This window comes from Catharus ustulatus, chromosome 1, assembly GCF_009819885.2.
Source record: "Catharus ustulatus isolate bCatUst1 chromosome 1, bCatUst1.pri.v2, whole genome shotgun sequence".
In the NCBI taxonomy this organism is placed as follows: domain Eukaryota; kingdom Metazoa; phylum Chordata; class Aves; order Passeriformes; family Turdidae; genus Catharus; species Catharus ustulatus.
In genome coordinates this window covers 94466669-94489117 of record NC_046221.1, presented here as the reverse complement: position 1 = coordinate 94489117, position 22449 = coordinate 94466669, and the positions used below count along the sequence as shown (strand labels likewise).

Genomic DNA, 22449 nt, shown 5'->3' with positions numbered 1-22449 from the left:
GCTTCATTCCACAAATTAAAAGCAGAATTTACTAAGAAAAGGTCAGTATTTTGTGACACAGTTGCTTCAAGTTAAATAGCCTGCAGAATGTAAAGTTGTGTTTTAAAAATAATGGACCTGGTGTTGGGGTGAGATCACCTATTTTACTAAAGCTCATGCCCTCCCTGCCCTTGCCACATGCAGTGGCTGCTGAGGATTAAAAATGCTGCAGAAATTCTGAATCTTCCCCATGACATTGGGGTGAGATGTCAAAAGACAGAAGGACCATCCAGTCAAGTTCCTTTAAGTTTCAGTGCTTAACAGCATTGTGAGAATGGGTGAGGGCAGCGTGGTTCAATGGCTGATAGATTAGCGCACATTCAAAATCATCAGTTGCTGCTATAAATGCCATGAGATAAGCCATGAATGTTGCTGCAGGCAAACTGACATCCAGTTCTCCAGCTGGCTAGAGGTAGTAGCAAAGATCTGCCAATAACTGACCTTTGTCTTCACTTTCAAAGGAAGCCATATTTTTTAATATTAGTGATAGAGGTTCATTTGTTTTGGGGTTTTTTTTCCCCCTTCTCGTCTTGGATGTGAGCTGTGAAGGGATGGAAATTTGATCATTAAGGTTTTCTGGAACTGGAGTTACTTGTTTTGTCCTGTTATCTGTCTTATTATATAGTAGATGTTGTGTTCAGCAAAGAATGTTGCTCTATAAAGAGTAGTGATCCCTCACTGTAGAAAAGCAATAATTTCTGCTTTCCTTTGGGCAGCATCTGTACCAGGAGTTTAATTTGAAATTTTGAATATAAATCCTCAAAACATTTTTCAGCAGCTCAACTCACTGACCCTGCAGGCCACTATACCTTCTAGGGGTCATGCACTGTATCCCTCAGACCCCAAGCATCCCAAGCAGTTGGATCATGAGCTTGTATTTGAGTTGTATAGATCTACAAAATAAGTGTTTATGTGCCTCTCTTACCTGCCTTATTGGCTTCTCAGGTGTCTCCTAGAGCATCTTTACCAGGTTTCTGCCATTCACCCACTACCTCTTATAATTAGTGTGGCCTGCTTTTACTGAACCAGCCTGTTAGATTGTGTAGGATGTAAAAAGTCTTTGTGCAGATTTGGATTGATGTCCCATCTTTTGTGAGGACTTGAATTGCCTCACTTCCCAGGGTAAAATCGTAACCATTAGTCTGTAGGGCACATTTTGTCCATCTGAGCAATACAAACAGTGGAGGAGATTGATCCAGGTCTTTTAAGTTGCCGGTAGGGTACTTTGACTCTGCATACTAAGTAAAAATGGGCTTTTGCTCCACCCCCATTTCCTGATTCATTGTATGGAAAAGTATTGATTTTGATCAAGCTTCGTGGAACTGTAAATCCTGAAGGGGGGATCTGAGAGGAAAACACATTTCCCATTAAGGTGATCTTGGGAAGCTCAGAACCCGTGACTTAGGTGCCTTTGGTTTTTCATTGTTTTCTGCTGGTCGCTTCAACTGACACCTGCTCATCAAAGTCCTGGATACTTAAAGCCCTTATGTTGCTGTGTATCTCAGCACCTGAATTAACTATAACTCTTAATAAGTGGTAGATCCTCTAACTGTTGGGAGTAAAACAGCCATTCCAGTTTGTAAGTCCTTCCCAGGAGCCCTCTTAGAATTAGTTTTCAGAAGGTTCTTTTCAACTTTGTTAATGTCTTTTAAACCTCTGAAACCATGAGCAATAACCAACTTCCTGTTTCTTGCATAAAACATATTTTGTAATGTTTGTATGTATTCCATTAATCTATGCTTAAATTTTAATTTGTGTTAAAAGGAGTTTTTATTTACATCAAGCAGAAATGTGTGGTCTCTTACTGTATTACATTGTCATTAAGACACTGTGATATTGTTCTGAAATCCAGAATTTCATGTCTCTTTCTGTAGAGGTAAGTATTTGTATTATCTTAGAAAAATATTTGGCTTTAGTTATCATAAAGACATTAAATGTTTTAGTTTTCTGCCTTTCCTATTGCTTACACTAAGTGTGTATTTGTATTTTAGAAACCATTTTGTCAAAGTACAGCTACGGCCTCTGTCTTCAGAGGAGATGGAAACTATCCGTCAAAAGAAATTTGTTCCTATGGCATCAAAGCTTCGGTTTATTCCCAAACCAAATGGGTTGAGACCCATAGTAAAAGTGGACAGTGTTGTCGAACCACGAGCACTCAGCAAGGAAAGCAGAGAAAAGAAGGTTTTTATTTACTTCATTGTTTTATGTGTATTTGATGTAGGTAACTAGTAAATGGAGTAAGGATTTTTGTTACATAAAGCTAGTTTTAACATGGTGGACTGTAACATTCTGATCAGAATGGCTGAATCCCAGGGTCTGTTTCAGCTTAGTGTCTCCCTTTCCAATGCTTAATTACCACAAGCCTCCAGTTCCATAATCACAAACTTCTGTTTGCAAACCTATCTTAAGGAAATGAGCCAAATAGGATGGCATGGTTTGGAAGGAAGCTGAGAGTAATTGCAGTGTGGGAACAGAGACAGAATGCTCAATGCACAGAATAATTTATTTAACAGGGCAGTTAACCAGAAAACATAGTGGCAGCCCAGTTTCACTATCTTGCATGGCTGCATTAATTGCTTTTCCTTAAGGCTGAGTCTCATTCACAAGATTGAATATTCCCCAAATGGGTGAGGTGTCAGCAGCTGCTTAGCACTGTTCATACTATGTGACCCCAGACCAGATAAAAAGAGCATCATCTAAAAGCACTTCTGAACTGTGAAGTGCTACTTCGAAAAATATTCCACATTATGGTGTTTACAGAGCTAATCGAGCTGCACAACTTCAGTGCTGCTCTGATGTGCTTGACTATCCCCACAGCTGAGTTAAATCTTTGCTCAATTACTTGGATAAAGTACCTCCAGAGGCCCAGCTGATGGTGCAGCTGGAGTTAGCATAAAATCTCAGAGTACACCTTCTCTTTGCTATTCTTGTTCAGTAACTCCAGCAGAGAGAGTGAATGATATTTGCAAAGTTATTTTCAGATCAGTAGTGGTTTTATTTGCTGGCATTCATCTGTTTATCACTATTACTGTAACTATTACACCTTGATTTCCAAGAGCCAAGGATAGGAACTAAAACATTCTCAATAGGATTTAACTGTACAAAAAAATAATCTGAGACTGTTTTGTTACTTGGAAGTAGTTACTGCAGTGATATTTCAGGCATTCTGAAAGCTTCGGTTAAACAAAAATAATATGGTAAATGCATAAATTTTAATCCCAAACTTCATGTAAATTTTAAATGTTTGTATTGCAGAGAATTTAATGTGTTTCAGCATAATTTAAGGTGATTCTCTTTGGTCTCTTTAGATGAATCATTACAACACGCAACTAAAAAATCTGTTTAGTGCATTAAATTATGAACGGACTATAAACACCAGTTTTATAGGCTCTTCAGTTTTTGGGAAAGATGATATCTACAAGACATGGAAGCAGTTTGTTACAAATATTCTTGAATCTGGTGGTGGAATTCCTCATTTCTACTGTGTAAAGGTATGTATTTTTAACTGCATATTCAAACCAGCTTTTCAAAATCAGCTTGTGCAGATACTTTTATACCTGTATTAGCTGTAATCTGACTGCGTAATTATTTTTTTTCCTAAATAAAATTTTGTGCATACCTTACAGACTGGTTAGTTTTTTTATGGGGGTGGTTGGTTGCTTTTTGTGGACGGGTGTCCCTGCGGTAGAGCTTCCTTTTACTTGAGTGTTTTTCTGTCCATCTTTCTGTCGTGCAGGAGCTCCTGCTTCTATGCATGCACTGAATTTTTTGCAGTTACATTTAGATGGGTGTAAAAGTGGGAGAAAGATACAAGCTCAGATAGCCTTTTGAGACATGAAAACCAGAAAAAATATTCTGTGTGCATTTGAATGAATTCAGTGTCTCTTAAAAAATTTGTCTCTTCTATCTCAGTGTCATTAGTTTCTATAACACACAACTTCTGGTTGATGTCTTTCCAAGAAGTTTATTCTCCAACTTTGAAAAAAATCGGTGCTTGTAGGAGCCCACTATTTAAAGGAGTTTGTTCTTCATCTTCACACTTTTGTCAGTTCTGTCTAGCAGGCAACATTTTGTGTTTGATTTCAATTCATAGCTTTGAATTGGGGCAATGCATACAGAAATATGTAAATTGCACAGGTTTTATGTGTTGTAGGGGGGCTCTGTTCTCAGCTTGTCATCCTACCCTGAAATAACTTCCATAATTTTGTCTTGTTACCTTTCGAGCCAAAGGGTCATGTCATTGACATAATTTGTGTTATAATAATCCTAAGATTGTTGCTTCTACAGAAAGTTTTCTGTTGTTACTATGACAAGTAAAAGCAGAGGTAGGCTTCCAAAATGAGAAGGAAAGGAAGGGAAAGGTAAAATATGTAGGTTTGCGGTTTTCCAGAAGTCTAAGATGTCATCTCCTTGGCCATGTGGTGAGGCAAGTTCCTTAAAATATTTAAACATAAGAATACCAACTATTAAATTAAGTGATTGAGTGTTTAGTGTTAGCTTTAAGGTTACATATGGTATAATCTTCTGTTAATAACAAGAATTGTGTTAAAACCGATGATTTGAATATTCCTTTCTAAGGGTATACTCAATGAGCAGGGAAATGTTTTCAGATAAGCAGCGAGTTTTTATTTTGTCATGGATTTGGCCTGAATGATGCAATAATTTTACTCCCATGAGATCTATCCTTCAACCTTGCTTACATACTACAGCAATACTTCTGTACTACCACAATGTTTGCAGCAATATTGCTAAATATGTAGTGGAATATATTTCTTCTATTTCAGGCTGATTTATCCAGGGCTTATGATACCATTCCTCACAATAAACTTGTGGAAGTGATTTCGCGGATCCTGAAGCCTGAGAAGAGAACCGTGTACTGCATACGGCGCTATGCTGTTATTATGATAACCCCAAGTGGAAAAGCCAAGAGGCTCTATAGGAGACATGTATGACTTTCTGATTGCTTCTGTTTGCTGCTGTAAACATATTTTGGTTCGAGGAAAACTTTTTCCTTTATGGCTTTTCTTTCACAATTTGAATTGACTAAGTACTTAATAAACCCTTTTTAAATACTGTTAGATATTTTCCAGGGGTAGAAAAGCTTTTTTTTTAGTCCATACCTTTTAAGGTTTTACTTGCTCTTACTAAAAATAAATGTAAATGTGTTGTGGAAATAGAGATTTGTGGGTGAGACATTTCATTTTAATGGTAGAAGATTGGATTAAAGTAATGCAGTAAGGCTGGTCCTTTGACTTCCACTGAGTAGAAAAGTCAGTTACTGAATTTTCTATTGCTTTTATAATTTGTTTCCTTACAATTTAAACAATTGTACAGGTTTCTACTTTCAAGGACTTTATGCCAGACATGAAGCAGTTTGTGTCCCAGCTTCAGGAGAATGCCTCATTGCAAAATGCAATAGTAGTTGAACAGGTAAGTATTGTGAGGCTTGTTTTCAACTGAAAAAGAAAACTACAGAAGAATTAGAGGAAGATGGGTTTTTTTACTTGTATGTACATATTATATGATGACATTACTTCTCATCTAGTTAACCAGCACCCTCTGTAGAAAGACTTCTGTGATCTCTTCTTTGATTTTTGCAACAGGCTGAGTGTTCAGTGGGAGGAGTGCACCGGGCAAGAAAAAAATCAGTCTAGACTTTTCCCAGATTTTCTCATTATTTTATCAAGCTTTTGTTTTAACCAATGTTTTCTTTTTCCTTTCCTAATTTCATTGTTTCTTGCAACAGTTCTCAAGAGAGAAATTATCTAGTATAAGCGGGCATCAATACTTCCTATCTCCAAAACATAAGGAAGTAAAAATGAGCAAAATGTATTATAAACCAAGTACCTAAGGATGTGGGATATTGACTAGCAAACTGCACAGCTTTTTTTGTTGTTGTTTTAAAATCTTATTTTATGCCTGATTGAAAACTGGTTTTAAGGATTACCTGTCAAGGTTGATGAGAATGAACTCTTCTTTAGGGGAGTTAATTGCAACACAAAATCAGCTCTTCAAGCTTTTGTTTAAAGGGATTTCTTGCTTTCAGTGAATTAAAGTATGGTTAAAAATTACGTGTACTTTAAATTTACTCCAACTGATGCTTTTTTTTTTTTTTTTTTTTTTTTGCAAGAAGCAAGCATCCTTCTCTTTTAATTCTTGTGATACAAGTGTTTGTTCTCATGACTTTCTCTTACGCAAGGAGCATGATAAAGGCATCGAAGTAGGTGATAGGCTCAGACAGTTTCTTCATGCATTTCCTTGTTTGGAATCATGGTGTTCCATAATAGCAACCTACAAGATTTCTTGAGCATCAAATGAGCAGACAGTTATGTTCTTTCAGGCTAATTCCTCTTTAAATTTTTCTTCTCTAAACCTGGCAGTGGAAAATGACAAGGTTGGCAAAAGGTGATTCCTAACATACAAGTGAAATACAAGAATGTGTATCTGTGGACATAAGAGGAGAATATATGATGTGGCTGATGTACAGTTCTAGGATCCTACAAAAAAGTCTAATGAGTACCTGGATAAAAATGGAAACTAGCTGGATCTCTGATGTATTAAGTACATTTTGTTATCTTTTTCAAACTGATTTAGGGAACTATACTAGATATTTCATGAGCAGCAGCATTCTATTTAAAAATATTCTACGTTCGAAAACAATTTGTATGTCATTATCTTAAAATAACAAAGTATTTTGAAAAAAGTGTCATGCCAGTCTGGGTGTTGTACCATTGGTACATCACATTATCTTTTCAATGTGAGTAATTGTGATCTTGCATGGCTCTGTCAAAAGCTGGGTGCATTTGTCTAATCCATGCAAGTAGTAAGTAATTTATTTTAATTTGAATTAAGTAATTGTTAAGGGTATTTAAATTGTTGTAAATGGATTTTTTTATCTTATAGTTTTTAACAAAATGTTCCATAAGTATTGGGTGGACAGCAGTGCATGGAAGTGTTGGTAATACCTGGAGAAGTGTGTGTTTTGCAGCAGAATGGGCAAGTGAGTGTATCAGGACTTTGGAAATCATAAATATCATGACATACAGAAATAGAGGATAGAAAGTAGATAGATACAGGATAGAAAGTGGCCAAAAGAGCAGAGTCTTATGTGTTGTAATAATCCAATATATTATGCCAGCACTTAAAGTGAGTTTAGATGTTATATTTGATTTCTCCTAACACAAAACAAAAAAACCACCAACATCCAACAAAAATTAACTTGTTGGATGTGAGCAGCTTTTTAGTATGTATGCTCAGATCTTGGTTTTAGGATTCGTCTTTTCACTTAGGGGTTTGAGCTGCTACAGTCTACTTTTTAAAAGACTTTTTTGTATCTTCAAAGTTATATAGTATTTTTAATTTCAAATCTTGTTTTGTCACATTTCTAGAGCTTAACTTTCCATGAGACAAGTTCCAGCCTATTTAATTTCTTCCTTCAAATGATACATAATAGCATCCTGAAGATTAGGAACAGGTAAAAGTGAAATTAGTTATTCTTTATATAACATGCTTGCTTGATTTGTTTGTTTGTTTTCTGTTAAGAGGATACCTTTAATTGACTCTTTGATAGCTGTCTTTTAAAGATTTATTTAATATTAATGAGAAATTTGTGTATCGGTTTAAACTCCAAAAAAGCATGAAAAGTCAACTTTATATTGAATAAAACTTTCCTACCTGGGTGATGTTAACTATTTACAATGCATTATTCCATAGAATATGGAATAACCTTATCATGTATTATTCCATAGAATGTGGAATAACCTTCATTTAAAACTGCAAGTGTAATTCCAAAGAAATATACTTGAAAATGATGGGATCCATACTGGTAAGCAAAAGCAAGACTAACATCCAAGCAGTCGTGCAAAAGCCTTGTCAGCCATTTCCCTATAGTGCAATGGTTTTGCTGTTTGGTAAGTTGCAATAAAAATGCAGTAGCAATAGGAATTTAAATTATTGACAACTCCAAAATTAAGATTGAGATGTTGCAGAAGGTAGTAATGCAGATTTCTTCTTGTGTTGGTACAGATACTGACTTAGTACTTACATTTTGCCTCTAGGTGGCAAATATGTACCATGTCTAAAAAAGGAAGTACATGATCATTATTTATAAATTCAGAGTGATTTATATTAGAATGAATAGCTTCTTGCTCTGGAAAAAATACTTTTGTTTTAGAATATTTATTTTAGAATCTCACAGGACTGAGGGAGACTTAGAAATGCTCTCAAGGAGTCACATAGAAGCATTTTTATATCTTTTTCTGGCATTGATGCTTACACTCCCTTTGGCAGGATCATAAGAATGCTCTTGTGGCATACTTAAATAATGACTAACCAACGTGAGTATATTTAATGGAATTTTAATAGTTTCAGAGAAAGCACACAGAAAGCACAGAGAAAGCACCAGCTTCACACTTTCAAATTCAGTCACAGCTTGACTGAAAAAATACTGTGTGTCCTGAAATGACCTTATGCCTTTTAAGTACTTGTTCTTCTTTGTCCAAAATAAACCCCCATATGTTCAGTAAATAAATTGACTCTTTTTCTCATTAAAAAATCACAGTCAACATTAACATGATGTCTTGAGAAAAATGCTGATCATTGAGCTGGGGACCTCTAAGAAATTTTCTAATAACATTTGATACATTTAACAAAAGTCTGTAAAAAAAATAAAACTCCTGCAAGGAGTATTTTCAGATTACTCAAAATACAGGTAGGATCAGTGCTCAAAAGTAGTCTGTGGTCTGGATTTATTCTCTTCAACTTCACCAAGTTATTAATGTAATAGGGGTGAAATGTACGTTACAGTATCTGACTGCTTCAAAGAAATGTTGTGACAACAATTCCCTTGGGTTTTGTGAGCCATACCCATTTGGTTGATGCCAGCATAGAAAATTCTCCTAGGGCACTTCGTTTTACGTATAGGAATGCTTTTCTTGAAGCTGTCAAGTAAGATGTAACATACAGAATGTAAAAACTTCAATGAAGGATGTGTCTGCAGCAGGAGGAGGCTTTGTGGTTTGAGATCACTTATACGATTTCTTTCATTTGATGGCAGTTGTCTCCTGGAGTTTGTTAATGCAAAAGGATTATGTGTAGTCGGGGGGATTTTTTCACTGTTAAAGTTAAAACTAGATGTCTGTGTAGAGTCTTAGAAGAAAGAACAAAAAAAATTTAAAGCTAACTGGCAAAAATATAGTATGTTTCTTATGTTATACTTGGAAAAAATATTTAACAACTATTGTGATCTTGTTGCATGTTTTGATTTTTTTTTATTTTGTTCTTTGATAGGTACTACTTACAGTGCTGTGGAATTCCACAGGGCTCCATTTTGTCAACCTTACTTTGCAGCTTATTCTATGGAGATATGGAAAACAAATTGCTCTCTGGAATACAGCAGGATGGGTAGGGATGCTTTGTTCTGTGCTCTGTTACAGTAATTCATAATATGCAGTATATGTGTTAGTCATTTTCTCTGATGTTTAGTTTTGAATTTCAAGGATTTCCAACTTCATTAAGAGTGTGGAACACATAAACACCTCTGCAGCTTCAGTGAAATATTGGTGGTTTTTTTGGGAGAATTTTCCTATTACAAGATTGAGAAGAAAATGCAGAGAAACTTTCCTGTTTCTTTGGTAGGAGATTTGCTCTTTCTGAGCACCATATTTAGGGATGCTATAAGGAGTCTTACCAGTACTTCTTGTACTTCTGAGAAGTTTATGGCTATGCCTGACTTATTACCACATCATCTGAGGTCTTTTCACCACAGACAAGATGAGATATTTGTTACAGATTTTCTGATGCTCCAGGCTTCTGCCTGAGGGCTTTCCAATCCACTGCTGGTAAATCTTAACATTTTATCAAGGTCAGAGCTTTATAGGAGATTTTTTTATGGGATATGCTGGTTCATGTTTGAAGCCATGTGTGATTTTTGGTAAATCTTCTCAGTCTTTATACCCTGCATGTGCTTGCTCTTTAGGAGCTTGACAGAACGCTAGCCTGATAAAAGCTTTACCTCTTTATTAGCTGTAAAAATTTTGAAGATTCCTTTTACCTTTGTATAAACAGATCCCCAACTGAATCCTGAATTAGCATATTTAGTCATGAGCTGGACCCTGAAACTTATGTTCAGACATCTCCCTTCATTGCTGTGAATTCTTCCCCAAAAGAGTGAAAAAGAGCTGTGGGAATACTCCAGATAAGTGCATCTGTCTGGTCTGTTCTTGGGAGGCTTACTGGGTGTCAGAATTTTAAACATTTCCCTATAAAAGTAGTAGTTCCTACAGGTTTTTGAGGATGCTCTAATGTGAGTCTGAAAAGCTGTCTGTTGCTTTGTTTACAAAATGGAAATTATGAAACTGGTTCAGAAGAATGCACTCTTTTAGTGTAGCAGCTGTCTTTATGTAGAGCAGATTTTAGATTGCTGCTTAGGTGTCTGTTGAATGATCTTGATAATTTAATTTGTCCTTTAAGTCAGAAGAATAGGTGATTATTGTCTTGGCTGGGCTAAGGTGCAGCTGATCTGATCATAGTGATGGCAGTACTCTTGCTTTGAAGATGAGACTGTACATCATCATCATCTCTAGAGCTACTTCTGTGATCTGCTAGGCAAGATTTACCAGAAAAATAGGGGCATGCTTGGGGTCTGAATTCTGTTGGAAAATTTCAGCCTTTATAGTGGTAAATGGTATTCTGTTGTACATTCAAACTATAGCTTTATAAACAAGTTATTACGTGGTAAACAAAGAGTTGGAACCCATCAAGAATCTACTTGTGTACCTGGTCTGGCACGTCTTTTCCTTGTCTTGTAGAGAAAGATACTGCCAGTTTTCCCTTGGAAGAGTATAAACCCCTGTATCCAGGAAAGCAGCTGTGGAATAGTTTGTGTTGTAAATTCCTTCATATTTCATCTAGCCAGTCTCATTGCTTTTTTTATTTTTTTTTCATTTATTTTTAGGAAAGAGGCAAAACTGACTATTTCTTCATGAGTCTCAATTTGGAGTTCATATCAGCCTCTACCATCTTGTCAATTAAAATAAGCAGGCACATTGTTGCTCTGAAGTGTATGAAAAACCTTTGAAAGGACTACATATTGAAAAATCTAACATTGGTTTCTTCTTGATTACAGAGTCCTAATACGGCTCATTGATGATTTTTTGCTGCTTACACCACATTTAATGAAGGCAAGAACTTTTCTAAGGTATGCTATTAGAGACAGTCTTCAAAGCAGTAAACATTATTACCTTTTATGTAATTCTTTTTCGTCTTTATAGGGGTATTGATTTTATGAGTTATCAGTCAAGGGCTGTTTTGGAGTCCTTGGTAATGGTCTGTGCTTGGGAAGAATCTTGAAATTGCCTTCTTGATCGCCAGTTAACAGTCTGCTGCAGTTCACATGGTTGGCTATTCCTGCTTAAGTTTGAATTAGGGCTAATAACCTTAATGGAGCTTCAAGCAAAAATTAGTATTGCAGCCTTACCAAAGCATGGTGACAGTTGTCTTTCAAAACAATTTTCTCTAAAATTGAGATGTCTTATTTGCATTCTCAAAATGTTTTTATTGGACACTCATGGTACTGCTTTCTGTTCCCAGGGAAGGAATGTAGCTCTGGTCTGATCCAATATTGCTAAGAATTCTCTTGTCATTAGCATTCCGTGATGAGTATCTGAAGATACCAATAGCATGGTAGTATGCAGTTCACAGGAAGTTTTTAAACAGTAGTTCTTTATTGTGCTTCAGAACTACCTTTTCTTTAAAAATTGACACTCAGAGGAGGCTCCTGGTTACTGAGGGTAGGAGTGTACAGTCAGTCCTAAGGGAGTTATGCTGATGCCAAAATAAATTTAAATTGATCCAGAGGACAGGGCTTGAAGAAAGGCTTAGCATGTGCAGTATAGTCAGTTGCATCACACTTTTCAGTGGTCAGAAAAATGTACAGTAATTTCACAACTATAAGGGCACCCTTTTGACTAAAATTTTTCCCCAAACCCAGAAGTGCGCCTTATAGTCCGGTGTGCCTTATCTGATGGACAAAGTTCAGAAATTTGCCCACCCGGAAGTGTGAGCTGCAAGCCGCAGGGGGAGCCGGCAGGGCCATGGCTGCCAGGTGGAGGCAGGGCAGAGCGGCGGCGGGCACCCCCCGGCCCCGTGGAGGTGGGACAGCCCCTCTACAGGCACGCCCCTGCCCCGTGGAGGGGGCACGGAGGGGCGGTGGCCATAGCCCGGCCCCGGAGAGGTGGCACGGAGCAGCGGCGGGCACGCCCCGGCCCTGCCGGGTACAGGCGGGCCTGGGGGCCAATGGCTGCCGGGTTGAGGCACGACCTCGACCAGCAACCGCGTGGGGGGAGCTGGGGGTGGAGCCTCACTGCAAAAAAAGTGCGCCTTATAGTCCGGTGCGCCTTATATGATCTACAAAGTTGTGAATTTTGCCGACTCCCGGGGGGCGCGCCTTATAGTCCAGTGCACCTTATGGTCGTGAAATTACTGTAGTCAGAAAGTTGTGAGTCTGAAAGGTGATGGAGCAATCAATTAAGTACAGTTTGAAGTATAAATTGTATGAAATAGTGGATTGTGTATTTTGAAGACTTAATTTGTCCTCATTTCCTTATCAGAACAGAAAGAAACTTGTGGGATCTCTAGGTTTACGGTTCTAAATCTAACTAACAGTGAGGGCCTCAAGCTATTAATCTCTGTAACATCTTTTCAGCACAATGTCACTTGGGTAGCAGTGCAGATATTGTCCTTCTTGCCCTTTGAAGTTGGCTGCATCTTTTTTCTGTATCAACTTCTGTACCAACTGTGTTGATTTTCTGTAGAGAAGTAACCTTTTCCGTGAGAGATTTCCATAACGGTTTACAGACCAGATCCTATGAACTCTCTCTACCAGTGTTTCCTAGTGTAGTATTAGAACTGAGGGACTCAATGAATTAGTTTTGAGGAGATAGCATTATGCCTATGACTTCCCAAGAAGAACCTACCTCTTCCTTTCTTTGAAAGGATGAAACCTGCACATAAGTACATTGCCAAGTAAGACAAACTGCTCCTTGTCCGTGACACTGCTGATCCAGTATGTAGCAGGTAATCAGCAGGCATTCTGGCAGTGAAAATATTCTTAGGGAAAATGTTCCACTCAAAGTTCAAACCTTTTTATCAGATAAGTGAGGTTCCTGTTACATGGATTCTCCTTGGTTTTGTTGACCTTCAAAACCAATAATTTGTCATCTGCCTTTTTCCAGTGTTTGTTTCAGAGGTTTGTGAGTGTGGTTCACGCGGCTTGTCTCAAGTATTGCATGGCTGCGATGCTTAATTTACATTAACCTGTAAAATTTTTTTTGTGTAATCCTCAAGATTATTTATTTTATGTATTTATTTACCTCTAATGTCTTTATTTCTAGCTGTGTTCCTTAACCTGAAGACTTGGCTGTGGTTCCCTTTGTTCTTTGATTTCTGCCTTTTTGTTCAAGATCTTGTCTTGCAGCATGGTGCCAGTTTTTGTCTGCTTTGCTTGGGGGGTGCTTAGCCTAACTGTTTATATCTGTTTTAGGACTCTAACATCAGATATTCCTGAGTACGGCCTTTTAATAAACCCAAATAAGACAGTGGTGAATTTTCCTGTTGATGATATCCCAGGATGTTCCAAATTTAAACAGCTGCCAGATTGTCGTTTGATCCCGTGGTGTGGTTTGTTATTAGATATAAAAACACTTGAGGTTTACTGCGATTATTCCAGGTAAATAGAGTTGTACACTCCAGTGTCAACTTTCCAGTATCTTGTGCACAGTGGGAGAAGCACAAGGATTGTGTTGGGAATTGTGTAGGTGAATTAATTGCAAAATAGTTTGGGATTCATTTGTTATAGAGAAGAGGGACTAGCAATCCTTTTGACATCAGAGGTGTTCCCTCTGATACACTTCAGATGGGAAAGAATGTGTGGGGAAGAGAACTTCTCTTTAAACTAGCAACCTTGACCATTTAGACAAAACAGTCTAAAGTAACATAGAACTCAGGACAGGATAATGTATCCTACTGAAAAGTTGTGTAGATATTTTAATGGGATACTAGAGATGGAATTAGACATTTGCTAAAGATTGGGAAGAAATAACTGTTTAAACTCAAGGATAATATTGCTGCAGTATCGACCATTTTTTGTATAAACAGCCCATAAGTATTAAAGTGGAAAATTAGGATAAGGTTTTCCACTGATAGGATGGTAAAGTTCTTCAGTAGGAAAGGAATTTGTACGACATGGTTTCCCATAGCAAAGGACCAAGGTCAACAGCCAAAGAGATTTATTTGCTTGCTGAGTTCTTGAAAGAAACAGTTTATGTTGAAAAGAGTACTGATGCTACTGGTCTTGGAGACACTAATCAGAGTCATAAAGTCATAGAATTGTTTATGTTGGAAAAGAACTTTGAGTCCAGCCATTAACCCAGCACTGCTAAGCCCATCACAGTGTTTGTTTCAAGGCTTTGCTTTTGATAAGCTTGACTTAAGTAGCTGGGACATCAGGATTGTTCCAATAACTAAGGTGCCTTCAAGCCTAAACTCCTGCATTGCATGGGTCATAGATATAGATAAGATGATTCTCACTGGAGTAATTAATAATGTTCTAGCTAGACAATGTGTTTAAGAAATACATTGAATTTGTTTTTAAGGTTATTGATTTGACTTTTTGGAGCAGGGTGAGTTTTTCAGCCCTGAGGAGTTGAAGTCAGCCCTTAGCTAATACCCTTTCAGTGCTGAATTTAATTATGGTCATCTTTTAGCTACTGGTTCATTGATTAGCAGGAAATCTCTGTAACATGGGAAATTAAATGAGACTTACTTTACAGAATTTAATTTAGCCTATTAACCATGGAGTTTAACTACTTTTCTACTTTTTTTTTCTAGTTACAGCTGCACTTCCATCAGATCAAGTCTTTCCTTCAATTCAAATATAACAGCTGGGAAAAACATGAAATACAAACTGAGTGCAGTCCTCAAACTGAAGTGTCATAGTTTATTTCTTGATTTACAGGTGGGAATATGAAAATGGATGTTTGGCAATATTGTGATTAGTGATGAAGAGCATTAAAACTGCTTGGAGCTCTAACATGAAAGTTTATTTTGAGAGGAAATCCACTTTATCTGGAAATGTGACATCAAATAAAATGTAGCATTCCAGAAGTGATCCTTCACAACATTGTTAACTTAGTTGCATAAAATAAATCTTTAAAATTCAGCATAAAATGTCTTTTGTCTAGATCGTCAACAAATCCTATTATGAGACTAAATATTCTTATAGCTCTGTTTCTGTTCTTTTCTAGATCAACAGCCTTAGAACAGTTCTCATTAACATCTACAAGATATTTTTACTCCAGGCTTACAGGTCGGTTACTGTCTTCTGAAGTAGGTGTCAGCATTTCATTACTCTTTCTTGACACATGGAGGAGCTATGAATTAGAAAAAAGTGTGTCCAGTGTGTGTCTATATATGTGTGATGTATGCAGTAGTAGATGTCAGTAGTAGTCCAAGTTATTCTTGTTTCAACACTGTTCTCAAGTAATACTGTTATTTTTAGGATACAGGAATATATTTGATGTGTGTGTTTAAGTGAGACTTCTCCAAATGGATATTCAGTGTCTTGGTTTTGACAGCTGACCTCAAGATAACCAGTCTGTTTTGCTTCAGGAGTATTACAAGAAGCCTTATTAACCATTTTATATTTAGGTCAGTTAGAACTTTGTAGCTGTTAAAGTCATATAGAACTTTGACCAGTATAACTTTAGGTAAAGTGAGGTTTCATGCTACCAAGTTAATTGCAGTTTCTTACTGCTTATAATGTTTTAACTGCTCCTTAGCTGGTAGCATCTTGACATTTGTGAACTGGGCTTCATCAGCAGAGGAAGTGAATGTTTTAAACAAAGATAAGGGAAAGAAATCAAAACTAATGAGTAAGTTGGAGGAAAATACTAAACTATGAACACTGAAAATTTTGAATGATTGGTAGCAGCAAGTAATAGTGTTTTTATTGCTTTAACACAGGAAATGTATAACAAGTTCTTCACAGAAATCAGATGTTGCTCTTTTGCTATGCTCACATTTGTCATGAAGGGACATTTTGGTTTTGTTCTTAAATTTATCTTGGTCCACATTCAAGCTGTATTCTTTGTCCAAGAAGTGTAATTGCGTTTGTCTAGTATAGCACTGATGTGTCCAGCTCTTAAACTTTTGTGTTGTGGGTGATGTAAGATTTTTCTGATAGATATGATCACTTAGTTACTTCTGTTTGTTTTTATGGTAACATTCTTACAGGGGCCTTCATATGTTATTTAAAAAACTGTCCACCATGGTTAACTGCATGTCAGGTTAATTCAGCCAAAGACCTGTTATGCAGCATGGTACTTGGGTCTATCCTTTAAATATTGAAAATGTCACCGTTTCTTTAAGTGATTGCAATATGCTGGGTTAATTTAATAAACAAGTATATACATTATTGATTAATTAAAAATCAACATTGTTATTGGCTATATTTAGCATAAGCAGGATTATAATGCCAGAATCTGAAGGTAAAAAAAGTCAGCTGTTTTAAAATATTTTCAAACAGGTGTAAGGAAGCATAAAATAGAAATAATTTCTATGGTGTTAGCTTCCAAATAGGCAAAGGAGCAAGTATCCTGGTCTGTGGAATCATTTGGAAGTCTGTTTTCCTGCATTCCTGAACAGAATTTATGGTGGGGGGTTTTGCTTTGTTTCTTCTTCCTCTCACACTCGCTCATGTGGGTGTTCTCTGGTGGCATTGTATGTGATATGGAATTGATGACAATGGGTAGTTTAATTCTCTTTGCACATAGCACAGTTATGCTGTCCTCAGAGAAGTCTGTTACTAAGGCAGGTGGCTTCAAGATCATCTTTCAGCATAAAATTTGCAAACAAATGTCATATGTCTGACATTCCTGCAATGTGTCTATATGGAAGAGGTGTCATGCAGTAACAGTGATACAGCTAAAGACTGATGTTTGCTGTTAAATGTTGTGTAGTGCATAAGCTGTGTAATCATAGTTTCACTTGAAATTGCAAATGGCTTTTGATTAAATAAATTGTTTTTGTGAGCAGGTTCCATGCCTGTGTTCTCCAATTTCCATTCAACCAGCAAGTTAGAAAAAATCCTTATTTCTTCCTGAGGATTATCTCTCAGACTGCATCATGCTGCTATGCTGTCCTGAAAACAATAAATGCAGGTATAGGATGTTAATGGTAATGAAGTAGTGGGGTTTACATTTGTTTGGTAGTGGAGTTTGCATTTGTTTGGGTTTTTTTTTTTTTTAGACAAATAGAACATATTGAATGTGCAGTCTGATGGTGTCTTTTTGGGATAAAGATCACAATTTGATATTGTGAAGTGCATGATAAGAATCACTGCATTTTTCTTAAACTCAGTTTTCTGAAGATTGAGTTTCAGGCATTAGTTTTTAGTTTTCTGCTGATATACAAGACTTCACTGACTCTACAGGTTTCTAGTAAAAAAATCCTTGGGTGATTTTACAGAAAGAGAGGAGAGACCAGACATACTTCGTAATGTTCATCATTTTCAGTTATGTTATTTTCCTTTCCTATCTCTAGGGATTGCTGAAGGTAACATGTTCCCTATTCAGGTAGCAGAATGGCTCTGCTACCATGCCTTCACTGTCAAGCTGTCAAATCATGAAGCTGTTTACAAATGTCTGCTTACAGCCTTAAAAGTCTGTAAGTATTCAACTATTTTTACAGTTTTGTCTATGGTTAATTGTAATAAAGCTTAAAAACTAATGGAATTTAAAAGTTTTCTAATATAAAAATGTTGTTCTCAGATGTACATTAATGACCTTTCTGATTTTATTCAAATTTACTAAGTAGGCAGATTAAAATGTTTTTCAGCACTGCATTTTCTAGAGCCTTATTAGCTGATAGCACTCAGTAAGCTTGTACAGTTCAGAAGGGTTAATAAGACTCTGTTAATCATGTAAGTATTCTCAGCAGGTTTAGCTAAATGAAATACAAATGTTCAAGCTTCTGTTTTAAAAAATGTAGATTAACTGGCAAGTAAATAAGCTCCTCCTACAATTTAAACTCTTACCCAAAAAAGTGTCACCAGGTTCACTTGGAAACAGAAGCACTGGCTCCACTGCATGTGTATTCTTGTGGAGTTGTGTAGGCATATCTCTGACACTTCCATTCAGTGAAAGAAGCTGTCTGTGTCCCTGGCCCCTGGGGAGCTCTTTCCTTAAGCAGTTGTGCAGTTTACCTGCAGACCAGCCCCATAAAAAATAGAACTTTCAGTTTTAAGATATTAAAAGTGGACAGCATAAGGTTTTCTTGAAGCAACCAGTACTGTTGATTAATTTAGCTGCGGTGATGGCCAGGCTGTTGACCTGCAATTTGCATTCTGAATGAGTCATTGCTTGGGCAGTTTTGTTATGCAAGACCAATAAGTTCTTGGGTCTCATTCCAGAGTAACACCTATTTGATTTGAAATGTATCCTAAGCTTCCTTTGCTAGCTGCACTGAGGTGCAGTGCCCCAAAAAGAGAGCCCTCCTTTTGGAGAGAAGCATTCCTTCCCATACCAAAGGTGTGTAGCAACACCTGAGTGCAGAGGCTTGATTTTTGGTGGTGCAGTGTGAATTTATCAGGATGACACTTGCAATTTACAGGAAACAAACTGATGGTTTGGATTTTGCCAACTGCATTCTTAAGAGCTATGGACTTTCTGGTGGAATAGAGTTCCAACAGCCTTTCCCAGAGGAATTCCTTTTGAGTTACTCACTAACACCAAAACCAGAGGCCCTGAATCTTACTGCTGCTGAGAAACCAGGGCAGGGCTGCTTGCTTCACTTGGAAGGGACAGTGACTGAAGAACTAAGCAAAGAATGCAGTGGACACAACCAGTAGGACAATGGGTTCTCTGGTAGCTGCCTCACTTCTCTAAGATCCATATAGGACACATTTGAATTTTCATCTCTAATGCTAAAGGTTTTGTTCTTGGGATCTTTGACTGGCAGACCACAATCCAAGCCAAAGCTCCTCCATTCTTCTCTGTGCTTTGCTGTTTAATCTGACAATACTTTCAGGGTGGAGGCACAGCCCCAGGCAGCTTTATTGCTCAGAATCAGAATCTCAGCAGAATCTCACCTTCCATGGCTGCATGCATCAGCTGTAAAAGTGGTCTCTGCTGTCCACAGAGGCATGCCACCACAGATGCCAGGGAAGATTGGCTGGGAAGTAGAGGTGAAGTTTTCCCAGTTTGAATAGCAATTGTCAGTAGGTTCCTTCTGCTGTACCCATAGAGCTGCTTGCCTAACTGCAATACTGGCCAGAAACTTGCATGTGGTCCAGGACTAACTCTGAGCAGTTTCTAACCCAGGAAGGGAAAACTGACCAATCTTTCTCCCTAATTTCTCCCAGGAATTTAATGTTGTACTTCCTGAGTATTGTGGAGGTGGAGCAGGAAAAGTCCAAAGGTCTATAGAAAGTCAGTGACAATGTTCTCTTGAAAAGAGTAATTTCCAGACATTCTTTCATAAATCTTGCCTTCTCTGAGGCAGAATCTGTTCTTCACATCCATGGTGTTAAGACAACCCACTCTTTTTATCTACAGAGTCCTGTTTCTTTTGGAAATATCTAAGACTCCAAGCACATTACTGAGAGATCAAGACTTCAGAAGTCTTTGCTTAACAGCTGCCTGTTAGCAGGCTGTGACTTGTAACTTGTGGCTTTACTGTGAAACTTTTAAGATGGAAACTTCCACTGTGATTGGTTGACAGATCACTGGGGTCCAAGTAATTCAAGTGCTATCTCTCCTTTTACTCATAACCACCTGAAATCTTACCTGTACTTCCACTAGTCCTGTTTCACCAGTGCAGCAAGGGTTGATAACAATAATTGGTGGAGCTGTACAAAGACATCTTGTGGTGACGAGTCACATGCATACCCTTGGTGTGAAGGGGCATCATTATCTCTGCATCCCCAAAGTCTCTGGCATAGGTGAAGGCTGTTTTTCAGTCCCTGATTGTACATGATGTTTATATTTTCTTCTGAATTTACTACAATAGTAAGTGTCCTGATCCTTTGGGCATGCACTAAAATCCATTTACTGAGATATTGGTAGTTTTCTATGCAGTTACAAGTTAGTTTTGTTTGCCCTGCACCAGACCTAGTCCTGGGTAATGTTATTGTAATCAGAACATCATCTTGTAGAAAAGGTTACTAGAGAACTAAAATTTATGTAGAGATACCAGAGCTAATTCTAAACATGGTATTTTAAGTTTTGTCTTGCGGAAATCAGGTAGCATGTGTGGATATCAGTAGTCATGACAGGGAAGTCACTGACTTTCGAGTGGGATCCTGTGAAGTTAGCTCAGTATCTCTGTATGCTGCAATAATCTGTAGCACAGAGATAAACCAGGGCTGGTAAAAGCTCGGGTGTTGACTTAACAGCTGCAATTTTTGTTGTCATTTTGGAGTTTGTCTGGGCTGTATAAAACCTATTGCCTCTGTAAGATCATGTTATTGACACAAATTGATATAAATTTGGTTTTCTCTTGTGTCCCTGCACATGCCTTTCCATTACACTCTGGGGGAATCGATATCAAGCTCATAGATTTTTGGGGAGGTGGTTATTTCCAGTATTCCCAAACCTATTAAATATCAACATCATGCTTGTCATGATTTGTCATCATTCTTCAGAGTTAAGTATTTAAAACACAGTTATTGTTTAACATCCCTGCTATTACCACTGTGGAAAGGAGCAAGAGTCTTTCCTTATCATGATAAGATATAAATACATCATCTGTCTCCTTTTCAGATACAGGGAAAATGTTTATTGAGTACTTCTGGCTTTCTGCACCATTGACAATTTTGCTGACTCTGTTTAGTGATGGACTTAAACAGTTGCTAGGATTTTACATGTTCTTCCTAACCTGTAAAAAGTCCTTTTTACTGTCTGTATTTCTGTTGATGGGACATTCAGTCTTTCAAAGTAACTGTGGTTTAATGGAAGGCCTTATTTGGTGGGTAAGGTTGTTGGACAAATGGGCTTATACTTACCAAAATTTAATGAGGTTCTCAAATTCAAAAATTTGAAAAAAAGTCGCAAAAACAAAGTAGGAGGAATTTTCTCCTTGATTTTCTTTGTTAATATTTTCACATACAATTTTGAACCTTTTTATTTTTCATTTAAATGTGGAAGAACAGTAGCATAATTTATTGTAGCTTTTTTTTGTCCCCATTTTCCAGGTGTTTAAACTTTTTAGTTGGTTTTAGCTAGTATTGATTTCATTGCTTCGTTAGCATTATCCCTAAACCATAATTAATAGTTATTTGCAGTTGTAATGAATTGTGTCTGATATTTTGGTAGGTAAGAGGCAGCTAATCAGGAAGATCCCAGGGGATACAGTGGCACTACTGCGGGCAGTGACAGAACCGTCTCTTTGTCAAGATTTCAAAACTATTCTGGACTAACTGTTTGAGGTTTACTTCATAATTTTCTTGGGTTTGAAAATAAATGCTATGTTTTTAGGTGACTTCTCTGTAGGGCCAAAAGCAGGTTCACTCAGAAGTTTTGTGTCTGTTTCTCAGGTACCGTACAAGGACATAAAAAGACCAGACAGTTTTGTTAGTACCTTCTTGTTTGGGTTTTTTGTTTGTGGGGGTTTTTTTTGTAAATCTACAGGCTGTTTGAAGTAATTTACTTGGTTATGTTCCATGCTTTGCATTTTCTTGATGAAGGAATCATTAAACAGTGTTCTGTACAAAATTATTTACTTTCTCAGTTCAACTAAGGGTCTTGAAGAGTGTTTTTTTAACTTCTGTGCTACAGACTATTTTACAATAAATTGGTTGTTTAATTGCAATAGCATGTATTTGTTTCCAAGACCTTTATTTTATAGTAATCTTTAATATGCTGGTTTATGTCATGAAAAGAAGTAACCTGCACAGGACAAATGCATTTCATTACAAGATGCAGAGGCTAGAAATTTTGTGCTTTGCAGATTACAACTAATATATGCCAAAATTTCACGGTCCAAGCTGATTATGTTTGATATGTTGTATTTATTTTGAATACTTAGTGATATTTTTACTACAGTGTTGTACAGAATGATGCTGGTGCATTTATACCTACAAAATAAAAGTTCGATTAGATAATATACCAAGTATATTGCTTTTCTATTTGCATATCTTTGGCTCTGTAAAAACAAATTTTTACAAGGATATATAGTGATAGAAAAAAGGAGAATGGCTTTAAACTGGGAGTTGGTTTACATTCAATATAAGGTTGTTGAGGTGCTGTAAGAGCTTTCCCAGAGAAGTCATGGTTGCCTCATCCCTGGCAAATCCGCACCATGCAGATGGTGACTGATTTGCAGTATTCAGTCTGTGCATTAACATCATAACTCAGT

General features: G+C 37.2%; 1 protein-coding gene across 1 annotated transcript in view; it reads left to right on the top strand.

The window, feature by feature from the left end:
* TERT (telomerase reverse transcriptase) overlaps positions 1–22116 on the top strand; it is a 30551-nt gene extending 8435 nt beyond the window's left edge. The window contains exons 4-16 of the mRNA XM_033081806.1: positions 2031–2220; positions 3348–3530; positions 4824–4985; positions 5374–5469; positions 7428–7513; positions 9328–9441; positions 11165–11236; positions 13580–13765; positions 14926–15052; positions 15342–15403; positions 17131–17255; positions 17638–17760; positions 21408–22116. Of these exons, the coding sequence (XP_032937697.1) occupies positions 2031–2220; positions 3348–3530; positions 4824–4985; positions 5374–5469; positions 7428–7513; positions 9328–9441; positions 11165–11236; positions 13580–13765; positions 14926–15052; positions 15342–15403; positions 17131–17255; positions 17638–17760; positions 21408–21511 (1630 nt within the window). The 3' untranslated portion in view covers positions 21512–22116. The remainder of the gene's footprint in view (positions 1–2030; positions 2221–3347; positions 3531–4823; positions 4986–5373; positions 5470–7427; positions 7514–9327; positions 9442–11164; positions 11237–13579; positions 13766–14925; positions 15053–15341; positions 15404–17130; positions 17256–17637; positions 17761–21407) is intronic.
* The last annotated feature ends 333 nt before the right edge of the window (positions 22117–22449 follow it).